Source organism: Hippoglossus hippoglossus, chromosome 1 (assembly GCF_009819705.1).
Source record: "Hippoglossus hippoglossus isolate fHipHip1 chromosome 1, fHipHip1.pri, whole genome shotgun sequence".
NCBI lineage: Eukaryota > Metazoa > Chordata > Actinopteri > Pleuronectiformes > Pleuronectidae > Hippoglossus > Hippoglossus hippoglossus.
In genome coordinates this window covers 5,119,416-5,138,470 of record NC_047151.1, presented here as the reverse complement: position 1 = coordinate 5,138,470, position 19,055 = coordinate 5,119,416, and the positions used below count along the sequence as shown (strand labels likewise).

Genomic DNA, 19,055 nt, shown 5'->3' with positions numbered 1-19,055 from the left:
AAAAAAGAGTAACTTCAAACTTATGTATCATCCAGTGATGCTTTATTCTTTGAACACTTATGTATGTTAATGATAATGACAACTTTCAATGCTCAGACACAGAAGTGAATCTATTCAATAGTGTTCCCTGAAAGATTAGTATCACAGTTACAGAGACCAGATGGAGCAGGAGCATCTTTATAAAACACTTAACCGACAGAAAATGGCTTTCTGAGAAAAGATCTCATCATGATGCGGATACATGAAGGCGTAGCTATAGACAGAACAAAAGAATGTAATTTTGGAAATACAAGTATTTGAAAAAAGGTCACATTCTGAAGAGAGAAAAGCTTCAACTTAGTTTCACTCTGAAGAATAAATGGTTTCATTAGGAGTCACGAACGACTGCCGCCTAGAGAAGAAACACGAACTGGTTTGGTCAGACTTCAGGGTGAAAGTTAAATGTGAATGAAACGTCAACTTCCTGATCCATCTCCCTACTGTCTGCACACCAACCCCAATCCAAGTAAAAAGATTCATGCGACATTCTGTAGCTGGAAGTAAGTGTTGCTGAGCAAAGGAAAGTCAAGTGCAAAGGAAACTGAAAGAAACACAAAACTATTTCTTAAATGGACTGTTTCAGACGGTTAAGGCCACTTAAAAGATCATTTTACAAAAGAACGTTATCGACTCTGTTCACTCCCTTGTATAACCTACTTCCACACTATGATCTGTGCCAAACCATAATGTGGATCAGCTCTGCTCTTTTGAAGTGAATTCCTATAGAAAGTGACTTTTCCAAATTGAATCTGTTTAGGCAGCCTGATGCAGAATGTTATAGTTTGGCTCTAAAAGGTTGGGGGGGGGGGAGGTCAAGGGAAGAAAGGCCCGTGAAAACTGGACTGATGAACCCCAAACTGGTATTCACTCACTGAAGTGAAAAATGAACAATGTTTTTACCTCTTTACTGAAACAGGGGTTCATGTGTCATTTTTTTCCTGGGCCCAGAGAGGTGGGACAAAGCACAGCTAACCTAACCTAACCCTCCTTTCAGGCCGAACTATTTTGAGCCATCAGAGCTTTAAGCAGCCACCTCTGCAGCAGGGGCTGCCTCAGCCTCAAGGGCTGCAGGTGCAGTCTCTGCCTCGGCAGGTGGGGCTTCAACTACAACAGCCGTACCAGCGCTCTCTGCTGCAGGGGCTTCCGTTACTGGGGCTTCTGTTGCGGGTGCCTCAGCTGCTGGGGCGTCGGCCTCTTCTGTTGTGGCAGCCTCGGCCACTTCTGTTGTGACCACCTCGGCCACTTCTGTTGTGACCACCTCGGCCACTTCTGTTGTGACCGCCTCGACTGCTTCTGTTGTGACCGCCTCGGCTGCGGGGGCCTCGGCCACTTCTGTTGTGACCACCTCGACTGCTTCTGTTGTGACCGCCTCGGCTGCGGGGGCCTCAGCTGCGACCACCTCGGCTTCGGCAGCAACTTCCGAAGCCGCTTCAGGGACAGCCTCTGCAGGTGGAGAAGGGGCAGCTTCTTCTGTGGCCGCTGGCTCTGCTGGAGCCTCAGTAACGACAACCTCGGCAGCGGCCTCTGCTTCTACCTCGGCGGGAACAGACTCGGCGGCTGCCTCCTCAACTGGGGCGGGTTCGGGTGCAGGAGCTGCTACCTCAGCTGAAGAGGAACAGAAAAACGTGAATGCAACATTCTTTGACAGACATCTCTGTAACTTGTTGTGTACTTTATGTAATGAAAATGACAGCTAGTTAAAAGTGCCTTTGTTTTCTGGGCCTGTTTGGAGCAGTATTTCAAATATTCCTGTGGAAAACTGACAGAAAGTCAGATCATATTTGCTACTACGGATACATTTGCAAGTCTTTTCTCATGTGCAAACTTCAGTGACACTAGGATTAGCATCATTTGGGCCTAAATGACCTTTGGAGTTGAGATAATTAGATGAACATGTCCGTAATGAGCTCTAGAGGACTGAGTGGTCATACGGTTCTTCCATTGACATCAGCTACCTCCGATGACCTCACAGAAAAGGGCCAAACATCTGAAACTATGACCATCTGCAAAAATGAAACTTTATACTTTTAAAAGAATTTAACTTTAAACTATTTGACCCCAACATGTATCGTGAGATCGAAGGTCAAGAGCTTAAAAGGTCTTTAGGTCCACAAGGTAAAAGCAGCTGCTGTTAAAACTGACTGTTAAAACATTATGAGTAGGTTAATCCTTAATCCTGACATGTCAGAGGGACAGAAATATACTGCAACTGCTGAGCTCACCAACTCTGCTGGTTACTGAAGGAAAGTCAAGTTTTATTTTATAAAGACAGCAGATCCTTTACAAGAAAATGAGGTGGGTAACACGGAGATACAATGTGTTAAATGGACGTTACGCCACAGTGGTACAATGAATTTGCAGGAATGAGGTCAAATAAATCTGATCTAAAAGCAGATCAGATGCTCATCTGTTAAGATGGATCATTACCACGACTCATTTTCTTCTCACTCCTATTAACTGGTTACTCTTTACAATTTACATTCTTATTTTCACTTACATACTTAATATTGTATTATCCATTTTACTCCATTGTATATTGTGATGCTGTAAACTGGAGCAAGCTGGCACAAGAATTTCCTTTGGGATTACATAAATTCTCTGATCATAATTTACTGAATATGCCCTTTAAAATATTCCCTTTTTAACTTGAATAGGCATAAAATGTAAGTACTGGGTCTTCCAATGATTCAGAAAGTGACTGTATGCATCATACAGTAAAATAAAGTACTAAAGAATGAACCTGTAAACATTTAGTGCATACTGGGAATCATAACATTCAGATGAACTCCCTCCTCGACACCACACTGATTTGAGCATTATTCATTTAATCTTCCTTTAGCTCCTGTCAGCCCTATTTGTTGAATTTGCCTTCTTTTGTTATCCTAGTTAAATGAAAATGACTTTGTTATATAAGCCCAATTTGTTACAACAATCAGTGCTGTCTTCAGAAAGCATTTCCCTGATAAACAGCATCAGCTCTAAAAACTGGTCCAATGCATGATGTTACATACCAAGTTCAAACATAAAAGAAAAATAAACTATTTTACTTACTATAACTAATTATAAAGGGGCCCACCTCTATGAAATAAATGTTTGTTTCAGTTTGGAAACCTATTAGAAATAAAATCTCACATTTTCACAAGCTAAAAGATTCGCATTCATCGAAAACATGAAACGTAAAAATAAAATAAATAAAAACTGGTGCTGCTCCACTGTGCCTCAGAGAGTCTACATGTGCGCGGCCGTGACAGTGGGCGTTTATCCCCAGTCCATGATGGCAAGCTTTTCTGGGCACAGAGCCACAACCTCTCGGGCTCAAACTGGCTGAATAGACAAATTATTTGCAGACAGAAATTCAAACAGACAAGCGAGATGAAGCTATTGAGAGTATTCAATCTACCATGTGTTGACATTTGGGTGGTGAAGCCAGAACAAACTCAGAAACACTTTGTATAGGAAGCAAAAAAAAGGCTCTGGATCATAAGTCACATTTTATCTAGAAGCAAAGATAGAGGCCTGATTAAAAACTGGTCCTAAACTTTGACGTTGTCAGATTCAAAAATATTTAAAGAATCAGTCTTGTATGATCTGGTCAACAAGTGACTCAGCTCCTCTGATGTTTTCTAATCACTCACACTTTGAACTGATCTTTATAAAAACCTGATGAATTCATATGTTCCAGGATAAACGGGGCGTTGCTTCTTCTGCAAATAAGTTAATATACAGCGTCGTAATTTGCGGGAAGAAAGTCTGTCTGTAGGAGTGTGTGCTCGACTCTGTTCCTCTTCACTGATAATCACCTGTATTTAGTTATTAATCAATGATGTCGGATCATGTCTCCGGATCATTCCGGTCACTTTAACCCTGATGTGCTGACTGTGCGTCATGTCACGTCTCGTGTAGCAGGTTTAAACATGCATCTCATAAACTCTAGAGCGAATCAAACAAACAAAGTAACTTCAGTCCTGTACGTATCCTAATAACTTGTGATCAGTGCTTATTGTTAAAGTGTAAAGTGAGCACAGGTCAGAGGAGTGAGGAGGAAAACTCCAACAGAGACTCAGACACAGGACGACCGGACCTTTAATGAGCTTCTGTCCTGAAGCAGCGATGTTATAATTATTCAGCTGTGGAAACCCGCTGAAACATTAACACGTGTGCTGCTGCTCCTACACTCTGTAGTGTAGGTGCGTCAACCTAACACCCCATGTGGGTGTAACTATTCCTGAACAGGAATATTTGTATCGAGGAAAAGTTATATCGCGATATTGTTTTATCGCCCAGCCCCAACTCTGTGTGTGTGTGTGGCCCTTGACTGACCCTTTGCCAGGGAGCCCATGTCTGCCAGTTTGTCCTCAGGGCGCACACCTTCACCATTCACTGTCTTATAAGCCTGAGAAAAAGGAGGGCAGATATGAGTTTATTACATTCCATCACACACACACCAAATGTTAATGACAAAATAGAGTGTTTTTCAAAATGCTACTTTAACACTGATGTCAGCTGTCATGACCCTGCAAAGCTCATACACACAATAAACAAGTCTGCTCAAGACAATGGCTGCATGTGCATGACTTTGACTGAAAGCACAAAGAACATATGCCTTCAGCTGGTGTCCGCTCCAAGCAGAGCCATCCGTCCTGAGACTGTTTACTGACTGCCAGTTTACCATAACACACACACGTTTAAACTACATGAAGATGATCTAAAGAAAACTGGTTTGATCCAGTATAGTTACACTTCTGGTTTAAGGTTTGGAAAATTAGGTTTGAGTCACACATTTTACATTCACACCTCAAGTTATAAATGAACTTGAGACAAATTAAAGTAGTTTTGAGGAAACAAATATCTAAATGCTGCAGGAATGTTTGCAAATTGACTTCACCTCCATTGATCCTGTGCCTCGATCTTTTTATGCAGACCAGTAAATGTTCTTGCATCCGCTCTGCGATTTATATTATTATGTTCATAGCAGTCAATATCAAAAAAGTTAAATACATTAATAATATCTAGACTCCAAGTCAGTGTGACCTTTTAACCACTGTAATCTAATTAATGTTTGAACAAATTCATTAAAAAGGCAGACTTAAGATATCATGTTCAAGAGGCCAAAAACAGTGACCTCATAAAACTCAAATATAATCAGATAATCTGTGAGTCTCAGTGAACATTTGTGCCAGATGTACTAAAGTTCCATATGGGTGTTCCTGATATTCACAAGAACATGATGTCAATGTCACCTTGACCTTTGACTGTCAACCGCCAAAATCAAATTAGTTTATTCAAGAGCCCAAGTGAACATATGCACCAAATCTGAAGAAATTCCCTCAAGGCTTTTGTTAACTGTCGTGTTCACAATTGTAAGGTCAGTGATCTTGACCTTTGGACACCAAATTTAAATCGGTTCATCCACGAGTCAAAATAATGTTTATCAAATATAAAGAAATTCCCTCAAGAAAACATAATGCCTCTGTTGCTGTTCTTAATGTTGCAGTGGCATGAATATTTAATTTTTAGGTTCTAAACTTTTCTTATGAACTAATTTTAATAACTCTTGACCAACACTGGAATGATAAAACACTCCTAATTTCCCTGTGGGATTATAGTCTGATGATTTTTCCTAAATTTACTGTCTGCAATAAAATATTTCACACACAAAACTGATTTTAACACTTTAACAAGAAATGGAGATTTTTTTGATGCTCACATAGACGACAGCAGCAGTGAGACCTCCTCCACACAGAAGATAGTACGTCATGTTGGTGGAGCCTCCAGGAATCCCGAAGGCCATGTGTCGCACTGGAGCTGCAGGAGTCACCGGAAGGTAAAGTTATAGGGTTAGTATGGCAGAGCACATGGAGGCTGACCTTTAGCAAAGACATTTACATTCACTCGTAAATACAACTGATAATGTTGCACAAGAATGTGGTTATTTGTACCTATAGGGAATCATTGAACACACACTTGTGCCAAAATCAGAAAGGACCATAAAGAAAACCTATGTTAAAATTTAACATGTTAAATTTAACAGTTTGAAAGCATGGTTTCCCATATGAAGTGACCCTAATCGGAATATGACTTGGTGGAGAACGCGTTCTGATAGTGACAACATGTCTCGTCCCTTAATCCAGTTACACAATGAAGCTCTGGTCATTTGCAGCAGAGGGGATAGAAAGATTTAGCAGCGTCCAAGCTCAGCACTGAGTCTTCCCTTAAATTAAATCCCCAGCGGCACACATACACTTCCTGCTTCACAACACTAGAGTTGTATCAAAACAAACTTCAAATTTCTCAAGTGGGCTGGAATTCATGAACTGATAAAGGGGATGTGTTAAAGGCATCTTTACACAGGTTGTTGTGGTGGATAGGTGAACGCGAGTGGCCGTAGCTCGGACGTCCTGCGAAAAGATTTACAGGCATTTAGAGGATTGCCAGTGGTGCATGCAGAGGAGGCCATAAATAAAACCACCCTGCGTCCCAAACACTGCCTCGGCCTAATCTCTTCCTATACCTAGAAAAACACGCACGCATACCACAGAGTGTGTACGTGAAGGGTTACAGTGCACAGCACGATGTACACAGTGTGCGTTTGCTTTACTCAGTAGTCTGAGTGGGACATGTGAAGCAGTAAAAGAACACCCTGTACAGTTATGTGCCACACGCCCCTTTCGTGCTTCATACATGTGTTTAGGCAAATCATAACTCAGCCTGGGAACTTTACACTGACACTGTTTGATGACCTTGAAGATTGTTCACCTGTTACATTCATAGTTTTTAAACACTCTAAACATTTTAACTGGTTTATGTGAACATGTTTTTTTTATATGAAAGACTTGATTGTCATTGATTGAAAGTTTTTTCCAAGATGACCTCTATGAAATCTTCAATTTCATAACACAAAAAACAACCCAGCACCTAACTCCCCCTTAAAAGAAGTGAGACTGGCATGTTGTGTTCCCTTTACACCAAGCTAGCAGTCCCCCCTGGGCCCCATTTCCAGTCTTTATGCTAACAGCTGCTGGCTCAAGCTACATTTTCAATGTAAACTAGTGATGCATTAATAAAAACTAACTAAACTGTCATGAATGCTGAGCCAATGGAGCTGCCAAGTCCCCCCTCATCCTCTAATACCAATGACACAGCAGCACTGATGCAGGGAGTCCAAGTCCAAGTTATTTATACAGGTAATCAGTTAATCCCTGCACTGAGGTTCAGGCCTGACAAAATGGGCACGCATGTCAGGCAACAGACAAACATGGCCTCTGTAGCACCAGTGACACATGTGGAAGTGCAAGGTGAACATGTGCTCACGCCCTCTCCTCTAGTGTTCTGTCGGTCATGTGTAGCCCACAGGAGCGACCCCTGCCCTATTATACCCAGTTAACCCAGAGTACACAGGCTGCAAATGCAAATCTTGTTTTGGTCTTTTAAGAAACACATCGGAATCTTCCTTATTACAGTCAGGTTTTGCAGCATCAGTCAAGTTTGCAAAACAGGATATTAAAGCTGCAGTTTGCCCTCAGTCTAAATTCCACATGCTCACATTGAGAAGGAAAGGAGGATCAGAGCAGGAATGCATGAAGAGAAAGTGTCATTTAAATGCAGGTGATCAAGTCTTTAAGTGTCCTCTGCTTACATGCAAATTGGAAAGTGAAGGTTAAAATGCTAATCATTTATTTTTGGTTATTTGTTTCACATGTTATTAATGTAAAGGGTCATTGTTTGTATATTTCTATTATTTAAACTCACTTCTAATATGATTGTCATACTGAGGAAGGCAGACACTTGAGTAGCAGATCTCCACTTAGTCCTCGTTTGAAAGAATAATGGCACAACACGTGACAAGGAGTCCAGTGAGCGTGGACGTTTTTTCTACAAATACAAACTTAAGTCTTGAGCTTTAACATAAAAAAAACCCAACATCGTTCATGTAGTGAAGGTATGAAACCTGAAATCAGGGCAGTGGCAGGTTTTTTGAGATGTTCTCTTTCATAACCATGTGTAGAACTGAGTGTTCCCAAAGCAGGACACACCTCCTCGTGTCAGCCCCATGGCAGCTCGACCTACACAATGGAAAACCCACGGATGCATCCGATCACGCTGCTTTCACACAAACGATGTTATCTCCAGATTGAAAGAAATTAAATAAAGAAATTAAAAGTGCTGAATAATTTATATATATATATTTTTTTAAACGATCAAAAGTGACTCAATTGAGATGAAGATCGGACAAAAGAAAACCCCTCCACTGACTCCGTTCATTTAAAGCCTGCAGCTGAAATACACGAGCCTGTGGAAGTTGAATTGTTTCTATTAACTTCACACACACACACACACACATACATACATACATACATACATACTGATTTAAAGAGAGTAAAGTGATAACCTGTCCCCACTCACCATTCCTGGATGTGGGTCCGAAAACCTTGCGTGCCAGCGGCCCGACTCTCTGCCATGCCCGTCTGCAGAACATCTTTACTGGAAGCAGGTGAATGAGCGAATGTGCGTGTGTCCGTGTGTTCCCTGCAGCTTTTAAAGATCAATGAGGAGGCGCAGTCAATATCTGACCAATGCTGATCGGTACCGAGCACGCCCCCTTTCTTCACGGAGGATCCGCTCAGTAGGACGACACCCACAGGCGAGAGGTGGAATAACAGCAGAGTGGTAGCAGAGTTGAGGAAGCCTAAACTGATTTGAGTGTGTGTGTGTGTGTGTGTGTGTGTGTGTGTGTGTGTGTGTGTGTGTGTGTGTGTGTGTGTGTGTGTGTGCGTGCGTGCGTGCGTGCGTGCGTGCGTGCGTGCGTGCGTGTGTGTGCTCCTGGTTAAAGTTGGTCAGGCAGCCCATAACGAATGGAATTTAATGCAGTTCTGATAAACTGTGCAAACCTATGTGTGCGTGTCTGTGTCTGTGTCATCATGGCAAACTGTGGTTCAGGAGACATCTACTCTGATGTGAACTACCACAGAGATAGTTTTAAGTACTTTGGCACATGTCTGTCCGTCTGTCCTTCTGTGTCACCATGACAGCACCATGATACAGTAAATATACAGATCAGAAAATAAAACTTCTGACCCATCATCCAGCCGGGTCCTCGGCCTGAGTCTGGCCCACATGTCTCTCAATCTGGGCTGAATATTTTCTGCGTGTGCACCTGAAAGTAGGGGCATGGAACCAGGGAAGGAAGGGCCCATTTGCAGCCAACTTTACTCCCCTGCCAACATTTGCTTTTAATCACTGCTGCAAGTTTATCATTGACATTTGGTAAAACTACAGACCATTGAATGAGGGGAACACACCAGTCTCAACATCTGTCACTAATGTAATAACAACTAAGTGCTCATATAATAATGGGTCATGGGTCAGAACATTTTTAACAGGTCGGTGTGATCCAATTTCAAGATGGTTTCTACTTTTTCAGAGGTTATTTAACTATATAAATGTATCAATTCACAGTAACATTTTCCAACACTTGTGTTTGGACTCTTGATGCAGACTAGGAGCAGTTGGCACATTTGCAGTTTTTGATTTGGTGTATAATCCCCGGACAATTCATTAAAATCAAATCCCTCTTCCGAATGGGATGAAAGCATGTTGTGACATCATCTCTTACACTGCTGCCAAGTGGATTAGTGTCCCATGTGGTTGCATGGAAAGGAACAGTGAGCTGTGGTTATATAACTAACTGTCCCAGAGAGTTGCTGAGGGCAAAAGTAGAAAACTGAGAGAGACGTAGAGCGACAGTAGCTGTTCTCTGTAGGTTTAAGCACCACAGTGACTCTCCTCTAGAAATAAATACAACAGCTAAAATCAAATCCAGAGTTGGTTACAACAGCTATGCAGTATCTCTGTCGCCCTCCTATGGTGAATAGGCATCATGACACCAACAGATGACTCATGTGGGTCTACGTTTAAGATTGTCTTCTTCTCTGCTCTTACTGTATTTGTGTAGGCTATGTTTTCCAAGATTATCAAATGTTTGCTAAATGTGGCCCACAAGTGGTAGTTTCATGATGATGGTAAATGCTGAGATCCGGTGTAACAGTAGTACAATTAAAAAGAGTCATGACGTGTCCGACCTCACTCAGTAATGTTAAAGCTTTAAAGTGCAATAAATAAAATGTAACCACCATAAAGTACTGGTCATACCAGACCGAGTTAAGTTGTATTAGCTAAAAAAGCTGAGTATGTTTAAAAGAGCAAAGGTGCATGTTAATGTCCATGAATTCAACTTTCAATATTGAAAGGGAAAAAAGTGGATCATGTCCCAAAAGCCATGTTCTGAGATGTTTACTCAAAATAGTGCCAGGTTACAATGCACTGAATGGTTTAGGGACAAAATACAATTATTTTTCTTAAGTTCTTTATTCACTGGGTATTTTAAAAATAGTTACAGGGCATTAAAACCCCATTATGAGGGTTATATAACATAAAACTGGGGGGCACAAACTAAATGAGATGGTATGGGGAAGAGAAGAAGAGGAGGAATAAAAGAAAAGAATGATTGTGCAATTAGAGCGGCCATCACCAGAGGAGAGACTCTGCAGGGCATCTGGGCTAAAATACATTTATGATCTGCTGCTACGTTACAACGCATCCAGACCCCCAGGCGATCAGGGTCAAAACTAAACATGGAGAAGCAGCTTTCAATCACATCCGGAGAGTTACTTATTTTTAATTTTTTAAAAACACTTATTTTTTGTATCACCTTATTTTGCTTTCATAATTTGTCATGATTGTATACCTGATGTAAAGTGTGTTGAATAGCTTTGCTGTTGAAATGCTGTACTGATAAACTTTTCTTATGTCTTTATTGAAAAGTGTCATTATTCACTTCAAAAACATTTACACATACACTAGTTTTACTGCGAGAGCTTGTATTGCACTGACATAATGTTAAAGTACCTGCTGGTTAAAGTCTGAGCAGCTGATGTCGACTCATTCTGACTTTTAGACCCTGGTCATGGTGGAGATGAGAAAGGGTTGGATCCTACATTTCCACAATGCAACTACAATGTGTCTTTTCATTTGTTCCTCCCTGCCTGCCTGTGTCTTTTAATCTGCACGGCCCCAGTTTGTAACTCTTTCTGTTCAAAGTTTATCACCTTGTAGCTCAAATAACACCGATGCCACCGTCATCCTCTCTGACATGAAGCTCCCGAACAACAATAACCACACAACTGGTTTCACAGACTCTGCAGCAAATTGTTCTTGATGTGTAAAATCTATGGAATGCCCCTGTAAAGAGCTGGAAATCACTTCTGTTGCAGAGTGAAAATATTGTCAGATGTCCCAGCAAACACTTCAGACACTCTGGAGCCACTTTCTTTCCTTTGTTTGGTCAGTTGGAATGATTTTTTTGATTGAGGCAGATTGAGGAAATAAACACTGACATGTTCTCTCCTCTTCCTCTTCCACTTCCAGGCTTTCCTGCGGGCAGAGAAAAGAATCTGCCACCGGGCTGGTGAATGTTGCACCAATGTGACACTGACATGTGCACACTCACGCTCACTCAGCTGCACATATACACAACCGCCTGTGTGCTGTAGGATCAAGAGGTTTGCCCTCATCACGAGACGACCTCTGAATCATCGATTACACTAAGAATTACAACACACATTTCCATCGCCCACACTGCTCATGCACAAGACCGGTGCATGACTGCTGTGAGGCCATGTCTAGTTAGACACGGAGCTGTGTGGAAACACTCAACAGGCTGGATTAGATGGTGGTGAAACGTTCAACCACTGCTTTATACACAGCAACACAATGTATAGTGAATCAGGGAAGTCACATATGGAGAATACTGCACTTCTTATCTAGTGGGTCACAATAGCTACAGCAGAGGAGAAGTATCATGGGTTTGAGTTGTGCATTTCAGTGTCATTTTCCATAAATCGTGCTGTATATTCAGTTCTCCTTGGAAAGGTCACATCACATCACAGACACAGTAAATGCCGTAGATAAACTGTGACTTTAAAGCTGCAGTGTTTTGAATTTTCAGGGCTCTTAATATTCAGACTTACTAATTCAGTAAGGTGACAATTTAAGTCCCTCTTTGTTTACGGTTGGCTCTATAGATTTGAGCAAAGCCACACATGAATGAAATTTGGTTCTTGATCAATCATTTAGTGTACTTAAAAAAAAAAAGGAAAATAAATATTGTTAGGAAGTGACTAGTTTTTTTAAAAAGAGAAAAGACTACTGACTGGACAGGGGCAGTCCAGGGGCCAATAAGATTTCAGCTGGGGCCAGTGCCCTTTATGTGATGGATGGTAGAGATGATAAATCTGGATTAAACCACATTGGATGATGGTCTTCATCTCATGTGTTTGGTTTTCAGCATATTCCATATTATGAAGCCAACGCTTTCAGAAACAAAAATTCCAATGTAACGTTAAAGTGGCATCATCATTTCAGTTTCATTTGTATAGCACAAAATCATAATATATACTGCAAAAAAAAAAAACTGGCCGTTACACGAAGAAGGGCATAAACCCAGCAGCAGGACCAGTATCTGCTCCTTGGTTACTGGTGTGCATGTGTCTGACCAAACTGTCATGTGGGGGGCATGAGGGTCCGGCTTCCTCGAGTGGGACCTCTGCACAGCCCGGCACTGTGCAGCTCAATTGCAATCGCCAGAGAACACCAGAATTCGCAGGTCCGAGACGGGTGCCCAATTCTCTTCACAGATGAGAGCAGGTTCACACTGAGCACATGTGCTAGACGTGAAAGAGTCTGGAGACATCGTGGTGAACGTTACGGGTTTGGCGGTGGGTGAGTGATGGTCTGGGGGGGGGGGGGGGGGGAGGGGGGGGGGGGTATCCTCGGAGGGTCGCACACATCTCCATGACATAGCCAACAGTACCTTGACTGCTGTTAGGTACCGGGATGAAATCCTCAGAGCGGTTGTCAGACCTTACGCTGGTGCAGTGGGCCCTGGATTCCTCCTGGTGCAGGACAATGCCCGGCCTCATGTGACCAGAGTGTGTAGGCAGTTCCTGGATGACGAAGGCTATGCACACTACTGAGTCACATTATGAGTTTCACCTTGTGATTAAAATGTTTTACTTTAATATTAGCATGTGTGTGACTGGGCCATTAGAGTTAGTCCCCAGTGACACCACACATGCTGCTGTCACTGCACTGAGAAGTCATTTGGATCAGAGCCTCAGCTGAATAACAGCTACATTCACATTTCTTTATTTTGCAACTATTGTAAACAATAAAATCACAAATATACACAACATATCCAAGTAGGACATTTCACTTTTTTTTTTATAAATAGTAAAGTTCTGCATGGTACTAAAAGCCACTATATTTTATATGTTAAAGTTGTGTTTGGTGAGAAATTAAATTTTTACATATATTCTCTCACACGCTCATATAAAGAGCTAATAAGTCCAACAGTCTCTCCTCCCTCTGTGTCTCAGCAGCAGGTCCACTGCTCTTTATCGTCTCTTTTCTTGCTCACTTTAAAGGACCCATTGTACGTCACAGTGTTCGCTGCCAAAGGTTTTTTCTGTCGCTTCAGCTTGGCGCCGACAGCGATGACGATGTCCTCCACCTTATCCTGCTGATATGAAACCTCTCCGTCGCCTCGCTGTCCGTTCACACGCTTGAGTGGCGGGTTCTTGGCCGACGTCTCAAAGAACATCATGCCATGGGCCTTGGCGAAGCTCATCGCCTGCTCCTGGTTCACCTGGCCCTCAGTCGTTCTGGGGTCACGGAGGTCACTTTTGTTACCCACCAGGAACCTGCGAGGAGAGCAGTCAGCGGAAAGGGACAAATGATGATTCACAGAACAAACATTTGATTGATTTGATCAATGACTACACACAGGAAGCCGACAGTTACCTGGGGATTTTCTGGCCCACTGAGTTCTGCCTACACTCTTCTATCCAGGAAACCAGGCCACTGAAACTGGCGGGGTAGGTGACATCATAAATGAAGAGCACGGCGTGGACATTCCGATAGTAATGCTGCACCATGGACTTACGAAAGCGCTCCTGTCCCGCTGTGTCCCACAGCTGGAGCTGAGGGCAAGAGAAACAAAATAAACATTAACATACTCAGTGGTTGGGGTTTTACATACAAGTCGACTTGTCGACTATCAAAAGCACAAGTAGACACTGTGCATCGTAGGCTAGTCGTTCATCTGCGGGTACAGTGCAATGATAAAGCAAAGGTATCTACAGCAGATATGCAGAAGGGGGCGCTCTTGTTATTGACACACAGTTGTCAAGTCATAGTTGTTATGTCCAAATTTAACACTGCAGTGTGGGCGCTAAAGCAAGCGCAAGAGCCGGGAAGAAACGTTGCCATACGACCAGATTCAAATGCTCGATTAAAATCAAAAGTATGGAAATACTTAAGCACAGATAAAACAGTCAGCTGCAACGTATGTCAGGCTGTCCCAAAGTACAACAGCTATACCAGTGCTTTGCAAAACTATGTAAAGCTACACCCGCTTATGGCCAATGCCAGCAGAGATAGTGAGGAAAAGCGCCAACAAAGTGAAGAAGGAAGGCAGACGTCAATCTGAGAATTCACTAAACATCACACCACTAAATGTTCAGGCTCTCTCGCACATTGACATGGGTCGGAATTATATGTCTCCTGATTAATTGACTAGTCGACTACTTTTTGGAAATGGTTGACAACTACTACAACGCAGTACTCAGTGGTGTCCAAACATCTCAGACCACTTTCCCCTTTGGAACGCACTGACTGGCACTGAGGTGGTATAGAGAAGAAGACGTGAGAAAGAGGAAATAAATGACGAGGCACAGAAAATAAATGGTGTGTTGAAATAATCAGTACAGACAGTTACATGCACAGAGACATACGCTGAGTCATCACTGAGAGGAACAAAGATAAGGAATAAACAAGTTGACGTGATGATCTCTGTGAGTCTTTGTCACAGTTTCCTCAAAAAACACAAATCAATGATTTAAGAGCAAAACAATGATAAACCATGTGACTGCACGAAACCTATGATTATACACTAAATCCATGTTCCACATCCTACTTCATGTTTGGCCTTGACCTACTTTTACTAGTTGATTTCTTTTGTTTTCAAGGTTTTTTTTCAAACTTAAGGTTTGAGTTGACACTTGAAATAAGGGTTTAAAGTTTAAAGGTTCAGTGTGTAGAATTTAGTGACATCTAGAGGTGAAGTTGCATGTTGCAGCTGAACACCCCTCACCTCACCCTCCCCTTCCAAACATGAAATAGAACCTGTGGTAGAATTCAGTTGTCATAAAAACTCAAAAAGGTGTTTAGTTTGTCCAGGTTGGGCTACTGTAAAAAAAACATGGCAGCCTCTGTACCAATGTAAATATAAAGTACTTGAATATAAAAGGACCTATTCTAGATTAAAGAAAACAACAATTCGTACAATTTAGATGAAACACACTAGTAAAAACATCAGTAAGATAATTTTATATTCAATTTCTGCCAATAGATCCCTTTCACCTAAATCTTACACACTGAACCTTTAAAGTCTGGTAAACACAGCAGGTCTCACACAGCAGTTCATGCAGAATATAGAAGAAGGGCCTTGCACAGAGAAGACAGCTTAGATATGTTTGGGTGTTTGCCTTGAAACGGGCACAAAAGAAGAAGGGCCAGTGACCAAAACATTACCTGGGACAGAACCTGACCCTTTTCGTCGCTTCTGTCCAGCACCTACTGCTCATCAAGTTTGGATGTGTGTGCTTTCATATACTTCTTGAAAACATTGCTAACCCAGCTGCACTCTCCACTGACTACACATTCTCCTATACATTAGTCTGTCCAGCTGAAGTGGTGGGACTGCTCCGACAAATGGAACTTGACACAACTGTTGCCTCTGACTTGATTCAGGCCTTTCCCCCAAAGGTCTGGAGACTTGTTTTGACTGACTTGGATCCTCTCTTGACTGACTCCAGACTTCACCTCAAAAGCACTTCAGACTTGTCTTGATTTGAGATCCGTCTTCACCGACTCAAGACTTAATTTGAGACTTCACACTTCAAATCCTTGACACTTGTCTAGGCCGAGTCGTCTTGGTGGACTTGAGACATGACTTAGACTTGGGCCGAAGTCTTGCGGAAAGATCTGATGTCAGTAACTGGCCGTGTTAATAAAAAACAATGTTTGGACACTTTTTTAAACCATTCACATTTCAGGATTTTTAACATAATGCGTTCAAATCAGGGGCAGGGCCAGAGGCCAGAGGTTTTATTGTTTGTATTGGACATATAACTGATCCTCCACTGATTCAAAATGAACTGAAGAAACATGATGGGAATACTCCCCTGACAGATACGTCCTCTGTCATGAGTTCATTTCTTAACACACAGGAAATAACACAAACCCACTAACAGCCACCAACTTTAAATAAAACCATCACAGTCCTTTATCAACCGTTCAGATCAGGAGAAGCTTCACACACACAAGGCTCGTGCTGCAGGATGGGTTCAAAATCACGCTTGAATCGGATCCATTGAGGAAACTGCTGATGTTGATTAGGAGCTGACACGTCAGTAGAATCCAGCATGTCATCATCCTCAGTGTCTGTGTTCGTTCTGCCAACTCAAGCATCTCCGCTGATTCTCTGACATCCCGAGAATTCTCACTCACTCAATGTGAGACAGATTAAGTCTGTGTCATTTCAGCAGAGCCTCTCTGCATATTATGAGCCAACAGAGGATATACTAAAGTATAAGAGACGATAAAGTCACCGTTTAAAAAAGCTCACACTTAAAAAAAACGAATGAGATGAAGTTGTTTCAGCACCGTCTCTGATTTGGTTCAAACCTCGTCTTTATCATAAACTGGTCCCAAAACAAAATACAGTGAAACAGTTCTGTTCAAATCCTGTTTTCATAGGACACGATTTGATATTATTTAATTTAAATTTTTTTATTTAGGCCATTGATTTCATTTTAGTCTAGTATTGCTTTGAGCCTCACCAAACTGTCGGATGAAAGAAAAACATATTTCCAGTATGACTGAAGCATTTGAAGCCCCTACAACATGTCAATTGAGATTTGAAAAAAGAATAACAATTCCTAAACAATCACTGATACTCAAGGTATTATAAACCAATTTCTGCAATCATATGATACACATCATGTTTTCCTGCAAATACAATTATTTATGAATTTTGTGCCAATATTTGAGGTCTTTGCCATAAATGGACATGGAGATATTCTGAATAAAACAAGGTTCTTAACCTATTTTGGTCATTTTCATAAAACCAACATGGTATGTGGGGTAAATAGGAACATCACAAGTTCTTAAGTTTTTCCTTCATATAAAGAAAACCAATTTCTTATGTCATAGAAATTTTATATAATTTAAGTATGCTCGTTGGACTAGAGGGCATTTGAGATGATAATTGTGCCTCTGCTTAGGTCCTGGATGTAGTACATAAGAGAAATAGTGAGTGCGCATATTAGAAAGCGTTACGATATATATGAATATTGTACTACGATATGTGTTGAACATGTCCCCACAGTGATATCAGTATGTACCTTTACATATTATCAAGAAAACACGAAGCATGTACCAGGTTCAGTCCTGTTGAACAAGTTCTTTGATTAAAGTGATCATTTTAACCTTACACATCATTGTTAATAAAGTTGTTCGAAATGTTTTTTTCTCCTTTTTCTCTGATGGGATTCTTAGATTTTGCCTTAACGACCTGTTGTAAAACAAACCACAGAAAACATGCGTTTCTTTACTCCAGTCAATATTTCAGAAGCTTGGACACAGATAATAAGAGATGACCCAGTTTATAGGATTTTATTTCTTATACATAAAACAATGTCTTTAAATTTGAGTATGTAGAAGGAAACTCGCAAGAAAATGAGAAATGAGCCATTTCCACATAGTTTCATGTTCTTCCTCTTTACCCCACAAACTATTTTGGTTTTATTAAAATGACCAAAGCATGCTGCCACCAAACCCAAATATCTTCATGTGCATTTGTGGCAGAAAACTCAAATATCAGAACAGAATGAAAGATTGTATTTTAAAGACAGAGCATAGTATAACATTAATTTCACTCTTATCTAGGAATTGTGTAGACTATTTTTGACAAGGCCTTGTAGAAAAAGCAAACATGCAGTGGTTCAGTCAGACTAAGAAGATGTGTGTCTATCATTGATGAGACCAGGACAAACAATTAACTGAAACTCGAATTGAACAAAGATGTTTGACAGATCTCAGTTTTGGGATCCAAACATTATATAATAAAAACAAAACGTGAGACTGTGCAGCTGCACTCCCGTTAATTCCGTCTCCTGTAGGACTCTTAAAGTTTGGTCACACAGGTTAGGCCTCGAGCTCCTGGATGTTGGCTGGTTACTGTTGGTGCAGGTTGACTCATTATTTAACTTATTTAACTGAACTCACTGACAAAAACTGAACTCGTTAGGAAAAGTACCTCAAATCTACAAGTGGCTGTTTTGTCGGCAGGTAGTCTTCTAAGTTTTCAAAATAAAAGAGCTCCTTGGGTGTGCGGCCAGTGGTCTCTTTAACATTGACTCATATGTTTAGAGACGCATACAATTCACCGGTTACCTTTAATATTTCTCCATCGACGTCCAGCAGCCTCTCGCGGAAGTCCACCCCGATGGTGGCCTCCACTCTGCTGGGGAACTGTCCGGCGCAGAGCCGGTGTGTGAGGCAGGTCTTCCCCACCCCGGAGTCTCCGATCACCAGCACCTTAAAGGTCCGACAGCGGCTCAGAGAGGACACACTGCCCAGAGAGTTGGAAAACTCCAGCGATGACTCCATCCTGCAGAGAAATGTGGTCTCTCCGAAGATGCAGCTGCAGCAAAAACAAACACTTTGGGAAGACACGCTTCCTGCTGGAGGTGAAACTGCAGCGTCTCTGATCAGACTCAACAACTTCCCTCCTCGTCTGCTGCTTCGCTTCCTCTGATTGGTGTTTGCAGAGTGAGGAGCTGACCAATGACGAGCAGGACTCTCCACACACACGATGGACTCATCTGTAAACATCT

General features: G+C 41.7%; 2 protein-coding genes across 4 annotated transcripts; both read right to left on the bottom strand.

Annotated features, from left to right (window-relative positions):
• Positions 1 to 20: 20 nt before the first annotated feature.
• LOC117765864 (fibrous sheath CABYR-binding protein-like) lies at positions 21 to 8,632 on the bottom strand. Of its 3 annotated transcripts, none has more exons than XM_034592548.1 (5): positions 8,443 to 8,632; positions 5,747 to 5,844; positions 4,360 to 4,432; positions 1,385 to 1,644; positions 26 to 1,345 (listed from the first exon to the last, which is right to left on the bottom strand). In XM_034592548.1, exons 1-5 carry the CDS (start codon positions 8,513 to 8,515, stop codon positions 1,061 to 1,063), a joined length of 789 nt encoding a protein of 262 aa, XP_034448439.1. In that variant the 5' UTR covers positions 8,516 to 8,632; the 3' UTR covers positions 26 to 1,060. The 3 variants fall into 3 exon arrangements, with proteins under 3 accessions (XP_034448350.1, XP_034448439.1, XP_034448515.1); XM_034592624.1 differs by having other exon boundaries at positions 26 to 1,256; positions 1,362 to 1,644; positions 8,443 to 8,629; XM_034592459.1 differs by having other exon boundaries at positions 21 to 1,644.
• A 4,590-nt stretch (positions 8,633 to 13,222) lies between these two features.
• Positions 13,223 to 18,932, bottom strand: LOC117763165 (ras-related protein Rab-33B-like). The gene is made up of 3 exons (XM_034588113.1): positions 18,613 to 18,932; positions 13,897 to 14,075; positions 13,223 to 13,796 (listed from the first exon to the last, which is right to left on the bottom strand). Exons 1-3 carry the CDS (start codon positions 18,826 to 18,828, stop codon positions 13,469 to 13,471), a joined length of 723 nt encoding a protein of 240 aa, XP_034444004.1. The 5' UTR covers positions 18,829 to 18,932; the 3' UTR covers positions 13,223 to 13,468.
• Between the last annotated feature and the right edge of the window lie 123 nt (positions 18,933 to 19,055).

What these genes read in the sequence shown, in the direction of transcription:
- LOC117763165 (XM_034588113.1), bottom strand. Translation starts at nt 18,828, where the DNA reads ATGGAGTCATCGCTGGAGTTTTCCAACTCTCTGGGCAGTGTGTCCTCT. An exon ending in TCGATGGAGAAATATTAAAG is followed by an intron (nt 14,076 to 18,612) that starts GTAACCGGTGAA and finishes TCTTGCCCTCAG; the next exon opens with CTCCAGCTGTGGGACACAGC. An exon ending in GTGGGCCAGAAAATCCCCAG is followed by an intron (nt 13,797 to 13,896) that starts GTAACTGTCGGC and finishes CTCTCCTCGCAG; the next exon opens with GTTCCTGGTGGGTAACAAAA.
- LOC117765864 (XM_034592459.1), bottom strand. Translation starts at nt 8,515, where the DNA reads ATGTTCTGCAGACGGGCATGGCAGAGAGTCGGGCCGCTGGCACGCAAG. An exon ending in CGGACCCACATCCAGGAATG is followed by an intron (nt 5,845 to 8,442) that starts GTGAGTGGGGAC and finishes TGACTCCTGCAG; the next exon opens with CTCCAGTGCGACACATGGCC. An exon ending in TCACTGCTGCTGTCGTCTAT is followed by an intron (nt 4,433 to 5,746) that starts GTGAGCATCAAA and finishes CCTTTTTCTCAG; the next exon opens with GCTTATAAGACAGTGAATGG.